This window comes from Parasteatoda tepidariorum, chromosome 1 (assembly GCF_043381705.1).
Source record: "Parasteatoda tepidariorum isolate YZ-2023 chromosome 1, CAS_Ptep_4.0, whole genome shotgun sequence".
NCBI lineage: Eukaryota > Metazoa > Arthropoda > Arachnida > Araneae > Theridiidae > Parasteatoda > Parasteatoda tepidariorum.
This window is the reverse complement of record NC_092204.1, coordinates 96079859-96097412: the sequence shown is the minus strand read 5'-3', so window position 1 is coordinate 96097412 and position 17554 is coordinate 96079859. Positions and strand designations below refer to the sequence as shown.

General features: G+C 27.9%; 1 protein-coding gene across 1 annotated transcript in view; it reads right to left on the bottom strand.

Moving 5' to 3' along the window:
• LOC122269962 (periodic tryptophan protein 1 homolog) overlaps positions 1 to 17554 on the bottom strand; it is a 26676-nt gene extending 9122 nt beyond the window's left edge. The window contains exons 1-9 of the mRNA XM_043045481.2: positions 17352 to 17554; positions 17206 to 17264; positions 14411 to 14568; positions 11489 to 11574; positions 11011 to 11119; positions 9468 to 9575; positions 4456 to 4574; positions 2830 to 2891; positions 434 to 647 (exon numbers count right to left, since the gene is read on the bottom strand). Of these exons, the coding sequence (XP_042901415.1) occupies positions 521 to 647; positions 2830 to 2891; positions 4456 to 4574; positions 9468 to 9575; positions 11011 to 11119; positions 11489 to 11574; positions 14411 to 14568; positions 17206 to 17264; positions 17352 to 17414 (891 nt within the window). The 5' untranslated portion in view covers positions 17415 to 17554 and the 3' untranslated portion in view covers positions 434 to 520. The remainder of the gene's footprint in view (positions 1 to 433; positions 648 to 2829; positions 2892 to 4455; positions 4575 to 9467; positions 9576 to 11010; positions 11120 to 11488; positions 11575 to 14410; positions 14569 to 17205; positions 17265 to 17351) is intronic.

The window sequence follows — 17554 nt, the reverse complement described above, 5'->3', positions numbered from 1 at the left end:
TTCTTGGATCTTTAGGATGTCAAAACGCAAGAATTTAACAATTTTTAATTATTTTGAGAAAAAATCACGACCTGAAATTAGTGAGGTGACAGCGTCTAGTACCAATGTAAGTTTTTCTGTTGTACATAAATGTGATACTTCCGTTGAAGAAAACGTTTCTGCATAACAAAATCTGATGAATGTGAAAGTGACCCTCAAAGTGTTACTTCCCACCCATATGACATTGGACTTTTTTCAGAAGATATTGCATTATGTTCTTAAACTTAAAAAATCAAATCAAAATTTAACTAAGCAATGTTGTCTAAATAAAAAGTCAAAATTGTCTCGCTGTCTAAATTAAGGAAATAATAGTGCTATATTACAGACTCGATCGAATTTCTTTTAGTAGTTTCAGAAAATTATGACACCCCCCTTGAAAAAATTCTGTGTACACCAATGCTAATAATTATATTTAAAAAATAATAACCATATTATTTTTTCAACAATCCAAAACCCCGAAAAATTTAATCATAAGTGTAAATTACAAAATAAATAAATGAAAGAAAATTACTTTATTATCATGCAAGTCAAGTTTCTTTAGTGGTTTACCTTCCTGAAGATCCCATAGAATAATAGAGGAGTCGGCTGAACCACTGGCCAGAATATTTCTGAAAAGTTCCAAAACATATTTTTACACAGTTTTTAAAAGACAATGAACGTGCTTAGGACCCATGTATACTACTGATATTTTCTAAAACTTTCAGTTTAGATGACAAATATTATTTAACTGTGAAATCAACTGCAAATAGTAAAAAACTGAAAATTATTATTATTTATTATATCTATATTAATGCAAATCAAACAATCTTTGTTTTTGAGATGTGAAATCTTTTTTACCTCAACTGAAAAAACACACACACACTATAACTATTTTTTTGCAAAAAAATAAATAAATTATAAAATAGTAAGGATTAGTATTAAAGATACGGTACAGTATTTTTATTATAGTATTTATACAGTATTTTTGCATAAAACCTGTTTAAAAAATATCCTTAAGAATCTTAAGAATGATAACTTCGTAATAATGTAAATGCATACCTCACATTTGTTTTTAAATTTCCTTTAAGATTTATGGTCGATACTTTTTTTAACACCTTAATTAACACCAATAATTTCATATAAACAAATGAATAAAAACTAATTAAAAGTCTCACAGAAATTAATAATAGTATTGCCTAGTTGTAAATATTGCATAAATATAATTATATGGAAGAAAAAATTCATTTTCAAAGGGAAATAGAAAAAAAATTAGGACAAAACATTTTTCCAATAAAAATTTTAATATTTAAAAAATTAAAATTTTTAATTATAATTATGATTGTATTTCTAAAATTAATAAATAGCTAGAATACTGATACGTTAATGTCCAAAATTTTATAGCATACAAGTAAAAAAAGAAAAACAATTTCAGGAATGTATATTTAATGAAAGAGAAAAAAAAGTTTCAGAAAAATTGCACTCACTTTATGTGAGCAAAAAGTTTGCATTAAGTTTTTTTTTCTTCAAATTAACAAAATTGGATGTCACCTTTGTCTCATATACACATCTTTATTACTTTAAATTATATTACAGTAAAACCCCGCTATAGTGAACACGGTTTATAGTGAACTCACGGATATAGTGAACGAAATGTTCGGTCCCGTGCCTTGCTATACACGTATAATGTTATTTTTTGTGGATATAGTGAACCAAAAAAGTTAGGAAGTTGGATATAATGAACTTTTTTCTAATTTTTTTCATTTTTTTTTGTAATAATTTTGAAATTTCTACTTCAAAATAAATACATATACCGATGTTTAAAACCATCTATAGAAGGGAATGTAGCGATAAGCATTTTTTCTTGTTTGCTCTTTTATCTCACTTTCCTATCCCTAAACAATCCAAGCAGATGTTTTTAACCCAGGTAGATAATGCACCTGTAGGGTGTCAGTGGGATCAATATGCATTTTCTGCCAGAAGGAATGAGTAATTATTCATTATTGGTCAAAGGGTTGGATACTAATATGTGTTGATACGGCCCTCATTTCAACTCCTTTTTGCTCTGAGTTCAGTTAAAAAGAAGCCAGCAAACAAGTGTCTCAAATTCAACTATGGTGACCAGTAAACGTAAAACGTTCTCCATTGATGATAAAATGGGCATTATCAGAAAAATTAAAATTGGATGCAATCAAGTTGATACTTGCAGGGAATATAAACTATCCAAATCTGCAGTTTGTAACATATGGAAAAATAGGCAATTAATAATTTCTGCTTGTGAAAAAAAATTTAGATGGCATAAGAAAGTTGAGAAAAGCAGATCACAAGGATGTTAAAGAAGCATTACTGAAGTGGTTCACCATTCGAAGAAGCCGCAATCTTTTTTTTTACAGTATTTGGACAAATGTTGATGAATTTGCTAAGCGATTTTATGAGACTTCTTTTATGTGCTCGAATGGCAGGTTAGACAAGTTTAAAAAGCAGAATAACAGAAATTCAGGAAAAATTACCTGAGAGTCGGGAAGAGTGTTTCCATATCTGATGTTGACGATTGCTCATCAGCTAAAAATTACTACATTTTTTTCTGCACATAAGACGAAGAGTAATGAAAAATAACACATTTTCTGCTACTACATAATATTTTTCAGTCATGTATTTGAATAATGTGTAATAAAAGGGAGGAGTTTGGGAACCATTAATTAAATTGCCTATGTAACGAATATAGTGAACTCCCGGTTATAGTGAACCAAAATTTCGGTCCCTTGAAGGTTCACTATAGCGGGGTTTGACTGTATTTATTTTGTTATATTTTACCTTGTATGTTTATTCCAACAGAGGCTGATAACTGCATCAGTGTGATATTTCCGTTTTATTTTCTGTAAGAATGAAGAAATTCAGAGCTGAGATAACTTTTTAAAAACAAATTATTACACAAAAAATGAAAGAAATGCAAAACATTTTCAAATAGATTAAGAAATTAAGTTTTGAAAGTAATGTTAGGAAAGCTGTAATTTTATTTCATGCTTATTTTTATTTTTAAAAAAATCCTTTGATATTATTAAAACTAAGTATTTAAGTTATTAATGTATTTTCATAAAATAAACAATCTCATCTGAAAAAACTGTAATACATTTCTGTTAATCAGTTGTAAATTTGCTCATAATAAACATTTCAAATGGAATATTGCTTCATATTTAAAATTATGAATATTAAATAAAACTTAGGATATAAGTTTATTAAAAAAACGTTTTTCTCAGAATTGAATGTCATTTTCAAAAATTCCTGGGTACGTCATTTGGTATTGAATTTCAGTTCAATATTATTTTAATATAAAATAAGAAAACGCTTTTACCTTGGAGGAAATGAGAGATCGAATTAAAAGCATTAAGCCAACAAATATGTGCCTAGTAAAAAGAGTACATGATTTCTTTAATTACATCAATATTTTTTGCACGAACTTTTTTCAAAGGAAAAATATGTGTTTTGCATGCAGTAAATTAGAACCAAACCAAATAATAGCAGTAAATAACAAATAAAATACAAAAATTGAAAATCAAACAATAAATAATGTTTTCCAAAAAAAGTTTTTAAAAAAATATTTTTTTTAACAACAAGGAAAAAAATTAAGATTACCATAGTTTAAATCACACCAAATCATAATACAGTCTACATTTGCCCCCAATAAGTGCAATCCTTCCATTATAATAATCGCTATTATTATATATTTATTGCTCCATGGATGTAATATTATTTTAACATTCTTTAGAACGCCTGAACTGTGCCGTTCATTCCAATATAGTGACTGAAATTTTCTTACAGTTTTTTAAATTTTATTCCCAGGAAAACACTACAAAAACACGTGTTAGAGATTTTTACGCTATCAAAACATGCATATTTTTATCAACAACGAGTCAATCGATTAACAAAAGTCTCGAGAAAACTCTTTAAACCACTATTTCTTTTGATGCTGCTGTCAATAAATATGAAACACCTTGAATTCTCTTTGAATGGAAAAAAGAATGACAGGACCACCTATTCCCAACCTAGGGGGTCCTAGGCATAATCTATGGTCAAAAGAATTGTGAAATATTGATTACCTGATAACCATAACTTTTCAAAACTTCTTTTCAAAGGTTTTTTCTTAAGAGCCGAAATTAAAATTTTTAAATGAAGTGGGTAGAAGAATAACGTCAAAATCTAAAATTGCTAAATTATTCAAGATCCCAATAACTATAATTGAAAATCGTAATATTATTCTAATAGAAGAAAAAAGTGTTCTAATTTCATGATTCTCGTGAAGTAAAAATCATAAATTCAGAAATTAAATTAGATATATACAAATTTGGATTTATTTGTTGAATTTTTGTTCATTAACTTCCACATCTTTTTATGTTAAATTAAATTCGCTATACAAAATTAGTATTATTTGAGAGACAATACCTCCATCTTATTTTCCTTCAGCTCTTTGCCTAAACAATAATCTGGTTCTAAAATCTCCACAACATCTAAGTCCCAAATTTTGATGACTGGTGTCATGTCAGCAACAGCAACATAGTTACCTAAAGTAATGAGTTATGGTAGTCAATACTTAATACAATGGACATGCCTTTTTAAATCAAATAAATAAATTAATTAATCAAATTAATAATTAATTATTAATAATAATTAATTATCAAATTAATAAATTAATTAATCAGTATTAGTTAAATAAAAAGTTTTGTTTTAATCATCTTTAAATCTAGATTTCAAAGACCACTGAGCTAGAAATGAACAAAATATGTATTATCTAATACAATTCACTATATAAGAAAATGAGAAAATAAACTTTTGAATTACTGAAATAATCATAAAATGTAAAATTTAAAATAAAACAAAGCTAATAGAAACTGATTTTATAGGTACTAACTTAATTTAACATAAGAAAGGAGATTTTACAACAAGGAGTTATAAAATAGATTTAGAATTTCAAAACATTTTAATGTTAGTTTACTTCAGTGCAATATGGGTTTTACTTTTAGCTTTGGGCTTTTACTATGGGCTATGACTTTTATAGTGGAAATTATATATTTAAGAAACTCTTTGACAAAAAGTTCACTCATTACAAAGTAACAATGCAGGAAATTATATTTGATGCAAATATACATGGTAGAGGAAAAGGAAAAAAAATGGACAAAAGATCACACAAGTGTGGAAGAATACAAAGAACATAAACCTCCTGAGGTGCATTACACGCAATTATTTGTTTAAAAAGATATTAAAAAGTGGTTTTAAAGATTTCCAGTGTTGATTTATTTAGAAATTTGTCACAGCAAGATCTGGAAAAATTTTACGTTTGGTGATTTGGATAGATTTTGGAAACTACAGGTAAATTTTTGGGTCCTTTTTTTTTAAACGTGGGTCATAATTAAAAACAGTATAAATACCCATCTTAAAGTTACACATTAAGGGTAAATATTATTTGTTTTAAATTTCTAAGGATATTTTTACTCAAAGCTAAAGTTTAAAATCTTTTAAATACAATGTCTAAAATATAAAGTTTTATGTGAAATAAAATAAATTTATAATTTAAAATATGTTTTAAAAATCCAAACATAGAAGGAAAAGAAGTCTGAGATTTCCTTAAAAAAAAAAAAAGAAAGAAAGAAAGAAAGAAATGATCTGCGAAAGTTAGCAGACAATAAATTCTCTATCCATCTAATATTAATAATAAGCACATTTATAGGTACTCCATCCTTCGATAAATGAAACAACAAAAGACCAATTTGTTGCATTTATATATGTTAGTGAACTTCAAAATGTTTAAAAAAATTGCTGATCTCGCTCACGAGACTGGTGAGTAGCTTTCTGTTGTCCATGATGGTTTGGTTGCAAAAGTGATGGTTCACAATAAGGTTGCTTTATGATAAGTGTTTATACAGATAAAAATATTTTGCATAAGATTGATGACTGAGAATCAACGGAGAATAAAAAAAAGGGACGTTCAACAGTGGCTGTTTTTGCTGCCAGTTTTACTTTTCTTTGAAGAGGGTATGGACGAGTTGATTTCCCATAATGGCAAATCTGAACAATGTTGTAGAAAACTAGTTTCAGAAATGCTCCGCCTTTTATAGGATTTTTTCCAAAACAGGACTTACTTTCCAGACACACCACAACTTATATTTTTTTCTTTTAGAAATTTCATTAACTTTGTGCTTAAACTAGAAAACTTCTGAGCTGGCCTTTTTTTTTTTCTGCTCAGGAAAATTATGTATCTCAGGAGACAAGAGTTTAATTTTTGCATCCTGCTTTAGATTTTAGACGTATTTGATGAGCTATAGCAGCGGTTTCGAACTGGCGGCCCAGGGGCCGCGAAGCCTTTTTTTGCGGCCAGCGAACTAAACGTTAATAAAAACCTAATTTCTTCGTTTCTGTGAAATTTATCATACCGACGATGCAAAAAATTTATTTCTCGGGTTTTGCATCCAAGAAAATATTTATTCAAACACAAAAATAATAGTGTATGTTGCGCTTTTTTATTACATTTTTTTTTGTATTTTGTGAATACAATTTAGCATGTGTGTATCAGAAATTTTCTTGAAAAAATTCTTAGATTTAACTTTTTGAAACCACTTTATTTGGACGAAAATATTTACACACACATTTGTAAGTTTGAAATTTAAAATGTAAATACCGTATTTTTCGTCGCAAGCGCCGCACATCGATAAAATTGAAATTTTTAAAAAAAAAGTTATTGTAAGCGCCGCAATGGCGCTAAACCGGGCATATCAGCATCCTTTTAGAAGAGACCTTTAAATTACCATTTAGAATATCTGTATAATAAAAAATTAAATTTTTTTATGCATTTCATAAAGTAAAGTTTTAATTTCTAAATTATAATAAAAAATTTCTTTTTCAGCAAAAAAAAAAAAAAAAAAGAAAACAACAAAACGATATAAAATAAAGTTGTTCTTACCAGTTGGCACCGCGCCAAAGAACAGAAGAACAGCAAAAAAATTATTTATATGTGCAGTAGCTACGCTGAACTGATTACAGAAATCAGTAAAACAATGTAATAAGAAAAGTAAAATAAAAATTTATTATATGAAAAATTTTAAAATAAAAAGATTTTAAAATTTATTACCGTTAACAATTTGAGGAAAAACTAATACATAATAACGAAACAGCTAATAATAACGAAATAACTAACAATAACAAGAATAATAAATAACTAAACAAGCCCCAAAAAAATTCTGAAGGAATGAGAGAAGAGGAAATAAGTTTCACTTTCACAATCTTAGGGGGTGGAATTTTAGTGGGTAGAATGCCCTCTCCTTCAATGGAAATAACCCAATGTGACTCAACTAGAAAGAGAAGAAAATGTTTAAAAGAGGGGTGTACCCCACCTCCTCCACGTGTCATTTCTACTGGAGCTGATTAGGAGAAATCAATCAGTTATATTTTAAAGGGGTTGGGGAAAAGAAAAGGGTATGGGACCCCTAATCCAGCATTCCAAAATTCAGCACTTAATCTGATCTAATTTTTTTTTCTTTTTTTTTTAAGAAATTTATATTGATAAGATAAAAAAAAAATCAGCTATATTCTTTTTATTTGGAATTTTATTCTGTTGAAGTAACTTACTTTATTTTATCTTTTAAAAATAAAAAAGAAGCTTGAAAAAAAAAATCTGTGTCAAAGGAAACATCTGTTTCTTAAGCAGTTTAAAATAAATTGAGAAGTAAAAACATCTGCATTTCCAATGAACAAAATAAAGAAATGCAAGTTGGAAAAAACTGATCAATCAATCTTGACAGCTAGGCTTGCACTTTACTGATTCGCCCCCAATTCTCCCTCCTCTGTTTGACCATAAATTGGCCACACCCAGTTGACATTGAAACTACCATGTAGACAACAAAATGAATTCTATCCCTTTTGCGGTTTTTTATTCGATTTATTAATTTTTTATTTTGCCGCTTTTTATTAGTTATTAACTGCTAATTTGTTGGTTTTTTTTTCTTTGTAAATAGTGAGCTTGTTTTTTTTCTTGCTAATAGTTGTTTGCTTGTTTCTTTTTTTTTAACGTTATTAGTTTTTCGCTTGTTTTTTGTTGTTATTCATTGTTAGTTTCTTAGCAATAATTGTTAAATTTTTTTTCTTTTTTTGTAGTTCCTTGTTAGCTTTTTTTTATTTTTTTTTTCTTGCGAGGTAAGCGTCTTTTGTTAAAACAAAATGTTATCTAAAAGAAAAAACGAGAACTATGATCTCGCTCCAAAGAAGAAACGATTATTTCTTCTTCATAGGATTCGAAATATTTCTTCTTGATTATATTATATAGATTATTATTTTGATTAGTAAAATTTCTTTAGATGGGCCAGTTTTAAATTCACCCCATCATAATCTACGATCGAAACTTGACTAAATTTATCGGTTTTTCTGAAATTAACAATGGAATTGAATTATAGTAATATTAGGGGCCCATATTGGAATTTCCGAAAGAGATCCAAAAATCGGCATTTCGTCAGTCCCGTGAGTGTCGGATTTAGGGTCCTATTACTTCCTTTTCTGTTCGCTCAAATTACAATTGCCGATGTTCTGCAGCAGATCGCGATACGGGCGAATATTTCGTCGACTTCGTTATTAATTTTTTTTTTAATAGTCTTTCTCTCAGAAAATTATTTCATCTTAAATAACTTTCCTTGAAAAATTTTTTTGCTACTAAAAAATATTTCGTCGTAAGCGCCGCTGCATCGGAAGCGCCGCATGTAGGAAAAAAACAACTTTTTTTTCGAAAGCGCCGCGGCGCTTCCGCCGAAAAATACGGTATCTATTCTCTGGTGATTGCTGCAGACAAACCTCAATTTTGTCATTGAACATTTTGTGCGCTACTATATAAGTTTTAATACCAACCTTTTCAAAGCTTTATATCTTAACAATTAGATATCTGTTGCACATTAATTGTTTAATACATAGGTTCACATTAAAGTAATTGTAGCCCGATTTTTTAAATATGCAATTAAATATTTTTAAAAATCTGCTTCTTACTTAATTTGTAATTCAATGCTTTTGTTTTGTACAACTTGGTAAAATTCTGACAGTAATATTTAATGCGCCTTCAAACATAAAAGTGTCCTACATAAAATTTTGATAAAGTAGCGGCCCGCCATTTGATTTGTGTTTTTAATTGTGGCCCCCGGCCTCATGTTAGTTGGAAACTCCTGAGCTATAGCAAGGAAGCAGAATCACTGTACACTACACTAAAACTACATAAACCTTACTCTTACTGTATTTATAAACCATATTTAAATTTTGTAAACTGCAATAGTTTTTAACTAAGTGTAAGAGCTCAGTAATAACTGTATAAATGATATGTGCAATCGCAATAAAAATAATTTTGCATCAAACATAAGGCTGGAATAATTAAAATATAATAATTATGTAGACTTAAAAAAAAGACTGAAAAATATGAGAAATCATACCTTTTTCTTCATCTGATGGACTGAAATCTAACCATTCTAAGGCCAATGGATAAGCTGGCAAAACAATATCATGATGAACATAGAACGCATCTTCCTCTTTATTATACACTAAAAAAGTTTTTAAAACGTGAAATGCGGAAATAAATTTCTTTGAGCTAAACCTAATTTAATACAACGAAATAAAAAATGCATCGAAGCACTACATGGATTTACGATACTATCGCTGTAAATTGAATGTGAAAAAAAGGGATTATTTAAATGCATAATTCAAAATTTTAACGTGTAAATTTCTGCAGAAAAGAAAACCAAAATTTTGTTTCCCCCCCAAAAAAATCTTTCTGCAAGAACTCTGCAATGCTCTGCGACAATCTGCCATGTCAACGCGATTCTGCCACACGGTAATAAAAAGGTATCCTATTAATAAATATCATGTAAGCGTTTCATTTCTATTATTAACTCAACATTACAAGAATAGCATTACTATTTTTACATTAAAGTACGATTTTTGTTATTCAAAAGAACAAAAATTATATTAGATTTCTGTTCTTGCAGAGAGTTTCTGCCTTTTCAAAGAGAAAAAAGGTAAAAATGACATTTTTTTTATAAATAAAAAAATGGATATTTCTTATTTAAATAGGATTTTTATGATTTTTTTTAAAATCCGCCATTCAAAGCTGAGATAAATAGCATTAGCAACATTATAATATGATTAAAATATAAATATATTTAATAAAGATTATTTACTCATTAAAAACTAATTATTGGAAAAATTATTACACAGTTATTTTTATTCAAGCTCAACAACTTCATGAATTAATAAGGCAGAAAGAAAAATTCGTCCATTATAGATATCAAATGAAGAAAAAATTAATTTAGACGAGAAAACATTTAAAAAAATCAATCAATTACAAGTCTATCTCTATTTATGTACAATAAATACACTTTTTGAAAATTTTTTTAAAAGGACTTGTATTTTAATAAACAAAAACTAATTAAAAAATGATTATTAAACAACAAATATTTCACATACAACAAATGAAAAATGCTATTTTTATTCACACTAAATCTTTCTCTTTTATTTACTAGATTAGTTTTGAAAATCAAATAATTTATAGATAACCTCCTCTCTTAACTTCCTTGAATAAAGCCTTCATTATCACTAAAATCATACATAAGGGGAAGAAGAAAAAAAGAAACTTTCAGCAATAAATTATGCTGCATAAAAAAACTAACTTAAATCAGTGGTTAAAAAAAATCAAGTGATTTAAATCTTGCCAATTCTATTATTCGCATTTGAAATTATTTTGCAGGAATTTTTATAGCCTCATGGAATTACATTACACGAAGACAGCTTTTATATGATGACTGACATTTTGGTACAATAAATGAAGTAACACCAAAAGTCAATAAATTAAGTAACATAAAATATACCTTTAGTCTTCAATATGTTTAACAGCAAATAAAATATTTTCTTTTCAGATTAAAACAAAAATGTACACGTTTCTAGAAAAGTATAAATAGTAAAAATCAGATAATAAAGTACCATGAACTTCTAGAACAGAGCTTTCCTCTTCAATGTGTCCAACAAGGAGCAAATTATCACTGTCTTTTATAATGAAATCCTCTTCATCATCATTTTCATCTTCTTTAACCTTAATAATAAATATAGATAAATTTTCATGTTTGCAATTAAAATGCAACACAAAAACACATGAAAAAAAGATATACTTAATAATTAAACATGCTAGAAGGAGAAAAAACACCAAGTGTAACACTTCAATTGTTCATAGATTTTTATCAATTTTACTTTTATTTCAATTTTTATAAAATTTTAACATATTTATCATGAAAAATATATGATCTTAATATTCTATTTCCTACAAATTTAACAGAGACATTCTACAAATAGTCAAATTTTTTAATTTAAATTATTTTGTATTTCACATTAAAATTCTTTTTATTATTTTGCAATTACATTGCAAAATAATAAAAAGAATTCACGTTGCAATTTAACAACTCACAGCATCATGATCTGTTATATAAGTGTCTTCTTTGTTGTCAATAAATGTCGCAACATCAGAAATATTCATAAATGGCTGATCTTCTCCTGAAACAATAACAAAGTAGCTTCTTAAGTTTCAACATAAGTTTTAGAGCTTGTACAACAAATAATTAACATCTGTGTTCCTACATTACATTTGAATCTCAATTATCTGACACCATTATGACCAGAGATATGCCAGCAAATTAAAAGAACTATTTTTTGATCAAATTTCTAAGCTTACAAATTTTAAATTATGACGGACAACTAATTTCGATAAAAGAAAAGCTTTCAATTTCCGATCATCAAAATCTCTAAGTCTTTCAAGTAAAACTCATCAATATCTTAATATGCAGACAAATTTACATTGCCATGTTCTCATCATTTTTTTTTCTTTTAATTTAAAAATATTCAGTCATAACATCTGTCATGAATACAAATAATAGAAGAAAAGATTTATAAATTAATTACATAAGTACAGTATAATAATATTACTATAAGTTTATCTTTAATAGTTTAACATTAAAGAGCAAAGCTCATTTGGGGGAAAAAAGCTTATTCCTCACCAATTGTTTATTTATTTAATGCTAATTGATTATTATTTTCAATTGCAATTTAGCCCTTTAATGGTCACATGATTTTAAAGAAAACGGTCTTAAAAGTGTCTATATTTTATATTCAGACATTTATAAAAAACTAAGTCAGGGTACCTATTCTGTTATCAAAGCAAAAATGAATGACTTTTAAAGATTTAAAAATAATAATAATAATGATCTTAAAAATAGTATAATTTTTAATCATCAAATATACATATAATCAGTGACAGTATTACTTACCTTACTAATAAAAATAATAAAATTATCTTTACTATATTACAAGTATTAAATAAACAATTGTAATTATAACAGAACTGCGTCTACTTTTTAGCACAATTGGGAATTTTAAAAAAAAATTTGCTACATTTTAAAAATTTACAATTATTTAACACACATTGAAATATCATACACACTTATTTATTTCTTCACTGTTTTTTTTTTTTTTTAAATAGTTTTTGCTACAGACTCCAGTTTTTAAAAAAAATTCTATTTCATCTTTTCTTAAGGCATTTAATTTGAAAAAGAATGGAAGGTTTTTTTCCTCCAATTCATCAGTAAAAGTAGCAAAAGACATATGCATAATTTTTACACCCTCTTCACAGCATTTTCTTTTAGCTTGGAGGAAAATAAATTTTCTCAACCAATTGTTTTCTTTTATTACTTGACTGTTCTTTCATTTTTCCTTCATCTGACATTAAAGAAAATCTAAATATATTTGTCGTGCACATTGAACTGAATGTTTCATATCCTTGGTGTTACTCACTGTTGTCAAATACACCCTCTACCTTCTTAATAGCTTCCATAATAAGTTTTTGAGCAATGTAGTTTTCGTTAAAATTTTCTATTTCCAGAGCTTTATTTGTAGAAAACCCCACAGCAACCCAAAGCCCACAGCAACCTGGCCATGAGATATAATTAGCATGAATTTGACAATGCTCTAAGGTTTTCTCTATTTTTCTTTGTCGCCAGAAAAATATTGATAAAAAACATATCCAATCTTTGTTCTTTAGAGTAGAGGTTTTGAAATCAGAAAAGGAACATTTTACCATTTTGTTTCCATATTTAGAAATTAACTTCATTTACATACTTAGAAGGTTTTAGACTTTTATCCATTAAATATAATAAAATGCATTTAACCCACTGACGGTTCTGCACGTAAAAAGTCGCATTTTAACCTGCAGTCTTCTCTGCATAGCAAAACCGGTTTTCCCATGTTAACTGATAGGGGAACTGTGTGTAGGGGAGAAACATTCTCCCAATTTTGCCCATTTCCACCGCCAGTGGGTTAAGGGATTTTTGATATTTCACTGTTTGAAATGCTATTTTGTTTTGGTCAAAAAGCAAGGGGCATTTTTAACAATAGAATATGAAATTGGACACTTTTCCATTAATGACTGCAACATTCTTAAAATAGACCATTAACAGTCCCTTTTTATGTCTAACACATCTTTGTAAAATGTCTCTCTCCCTTTTTTAATTATTCATTTATTTTTTCTTGCTTTTTCTTCAATACATTGGTTGCAAGTTAAGTCAATGGAAATCTAGTGATACTGAGAATTAAGGATTTTTAAAAACCTTGGGCCAAAATAAAGTATTTTTAAGGGCTCTTAATTATCAAAATAAAAACTAAGCAGTTCACCTCAAGGACTTTGAAGGGAATGGTTATCAAGGACTCTGAAGGGAATGCAGAACTGACGAACAGTGGAAATTTTGTAAGTGTATGTACATGTTTGATAAATGACTGAATCTAGTTTAAAATATACTGACTATTTCTAAATACATTACAAATAGTCTAGTATGGCCACCTGGCACATAGATTAAGAAACAAACATAATTTTAAACATAAGAAATAGATTGTTTTATTCTTTTTGGTGCGTTACTTTTGAATAGTTCAGTCCAAAAAAAAAAAAAAATCACAAGTACAAGAGATAGAGGGCAAAACTTTGCCCCTTCATTTCGATGGGAGCGAGAAGGAAGGGGTCAAATACCAAAAAAGTAAGAAATAGAAGACATTTTAAATAATGATGAAAATTAAGTACTTATATAATTATAAGTAAAACAAATATGTTAAACCAATATCTTTTGTTTAGAAAATTATCAACAATCGAAGAAAGAGACAAAGAGTAATAACAAATATATATACTTCTGTCTTCTGAACTAAGATGTGAATTGAATAAAATATTTATTCATATAAAATTTAATATAAAAAATTAATATTATGCCATAATTTTTTCAACAGTTAAAAATTTTTTTTTAATAAAATTTAAAAACAATAATCCTAATATATTAAATACATTTATTTATACCATCATTATCATATGAATCTAAATTATATCTTTTGTCAAAGTCCTCCTCTTTTTCAACTACGTCCTCTTCATCATTTAAAGTCTCAGTTTCTTCAGCAATGTCTTCATGTTCATCACAAGTAGCATCAGACTCAGAAGCATCATCATCTTCAACTTTTCTAGATATAATATTAATAGTACAAAATGAATAAATTAGACTATGATAACTAAGCTATTTAAAGTAACAATTACACAAACTATGAAAGAAATTGACAGAAAATAAACAACTATGTTGCATTAAATAAAATTATGATTTAAAGTTTATTTTGAGTGTAGCATGGCATTTTATTTCAAAATGTTACCCAGCTCGATATAGGATTCCTAATCAATTTCTAGAAGAAAAAAAATCTATGAGTTTTTCTAAGTTCTCAAACATACAAGAGTCTTAGTTCCTAGATATTCTTTGTTTTTAACAAATATACAGAGCAACACCACAAATTAAAATGAGGGGTAATACAGCAAGCTTTTACTGAATTACTTATAGATGACCAACATAGCATGAAAAGAAAAACAATACTATTCCCTTTTGGGGGCCATGAAAAACCTAATACCACAGTAACTATATTAGCATCCTATTACATAACAATGCCAAAAGTATCTATTACCACAAATAACTAAGCAACAATGGTTCCATAATAGCCTGTTGAATTTTCAACTGCTCCCAAAAAATAGTATCACAATAACTAAATTCTGGGAACGAAAGGTAAACATGAAAATTTTCAGTGTATCTTCTTGCCAATAATGAGTTAGCAAAACAAAAAATAAAAAACTTTTTTTTTCTTCAAATGAAGATTGCTACATCATCTATAGCATCATAAAAATTGCAATCTTATAGGAAAAAGTGACTGCTTGTCTCATTGCCAGTAAACAGTTGGAAAATTGTATAGTCCTTTTTAATGCTTGTATAAACTTTTTTTTTTAAATAAACCTATCTATCAAAAATATTAACGCTTAAAAGGTTACTATCAAGTTAAAATTATATAATTTAGTTGTAACAATCTTTTTTATTGATATTTTAAATATAATTTGGTGCAAGAATTTTTTTCTTCTTTTTTGTACTAAGTTAATGTATAAGTACTGATTTAAATTTTACTTAATACTATTCATGAGGTATTTCTATACTTTTAAAATCAACAGTTTATGAAATATGATTCATAAATTGCATTAAGGGAATTAAAATTAGGGCATAATATAAATTAGATTGCTACTTTTAATCTGCTAATTTAATGACATTTTAAACATTGAATTATATCTTAAACAGGACCATTTGTTTTTTACTATATATATTGTTGAAAATAAGGTTCAAAATTATACAAAGCGATAAATTTGGTATGGATTAATGACAAAATTGTTGTTAATCAAGCGAGTCAAGAAGTGATAACTTGAGAATTTATACTTTATTATCTGGAGAAATTGAAAGCCTAATCACCAAATATCAACACTACTTCAGTTTACAGTTCTCTAACTGGTTTTCTTTTAGTGCAGCAAAGGACACGGTTTACCTATGAATGCCTGCTTTTCCCTGCCATAAACAGAGGTAATAAATGTATAAACTNGAAAATTTATCGAATTTTGTTCCGGTTTTTTGGTTTTCTGATTTCCGGATAACGGGTACTGTACTGTATTTCTTTAATTATAATGCATTTTTAACATAATCTAATTTCTAAACCATTGAATATTTGTGCTGCATCATCATACGGAAAATGTTCTATATCTACCCTTTCATTAGCTATTCTCATTAGGTTGCTCAAATGCTCATCAGTCAATCTGTTACGATATTTTGTTTTAATTCGGTTATGGGTGCTAAATGACCTTGCAACAGATGCTGAACTATTCGAAATCACTATAATTAAATTTGTAGCATTGTGCACACACTTTCCTATCCTCTACATTGGCCAGCATATGCTTTTCAATTATTTCTGTTATAGAGTAGTGAAGTTCGTTGAAGTTATTTCCCTGTTTCTTGTTAAGCCTTCCAGCAGCTTTCACAGTCTTCAATTTTTACAAATTGCTGTAAATTGTCGATGAGGGAGTTGGGTAATTCATTAACAGCTAAAAATAGAGCTAACTTTAAACAACTTATTATAAAAGACTCAGTTTTTTCCCCAGTTCTCTTCATGTCTTTTTTAAAATGGCGGAAGACAAAATTTTTTCCAAAATTCGAAAGATTCGTGTATTTTAAAATTGATTAATAGAGTGTGTGAACTTCTCACATTAATAATTTTTTAATGCGAGAAAAGAAAAAAATATGCGAGCGTTCTCGCGCTGTAGTGAAAACACTGCTGGAAAAATTGAAAGCCCAACAACCAAATATCAACACTATTTCAGTTTACAGTCCTCTAACTGGTTTTTTTTTAGTGCAGCAAAGGATACAGTTTACCTATGAATACATGCTATAAACAGAGGTAATACATAAACTGTAATTGTCAAACCTGTCAAACAATTTTTTTTTACCAATTATAAAATTTAGGTAGGCAGGTACTTTATTTACGTCACACTACAGATGTACAATGGGCTATTGGTGAAGGTGCGGAAACATCCCTGGGGATGATCCAAAGACACACCATCGCACTTTTTGGTCATTTCCTCTATTTAGATATTGATCTGAAGCAGAATAATTTACATGAACTGAAACTACTTTGTTTCTCTCTTATAGATATAAAATATACTAATAGAAATATATACATATATATTATAAATATAAATTCTTATAGTAATAGAATTATTTGTTGACAAAACGTTAATTAAGTATATACCTCTGCAGTTCTTTAGTATCACTTATAAGACTTTTCAGTTCTTCAGGAGACAATTGAAGCTAGAATAGAAGAAAATAATTTTAAAAAAATAATAATAATTGACGTTCTTAAAACTGAAACATTTCAAAAAAGTTAGGAAAACCAACCTTATCTGGAACTGACTTAGCAATTCCCTTTGCAACCCAGGTCAAACAAGGAACGAAATTCATTGCGATAAAAATTTTGTAAATTTATAGTTTTAATAACAAAATGTAAATATTTTTTTAATTATTTACAAGGGAAATAAGTCATTATTATCAAATAGGTCCATGTGACAATCGAACAAACAGGCTGAGAAAATCAAACATAA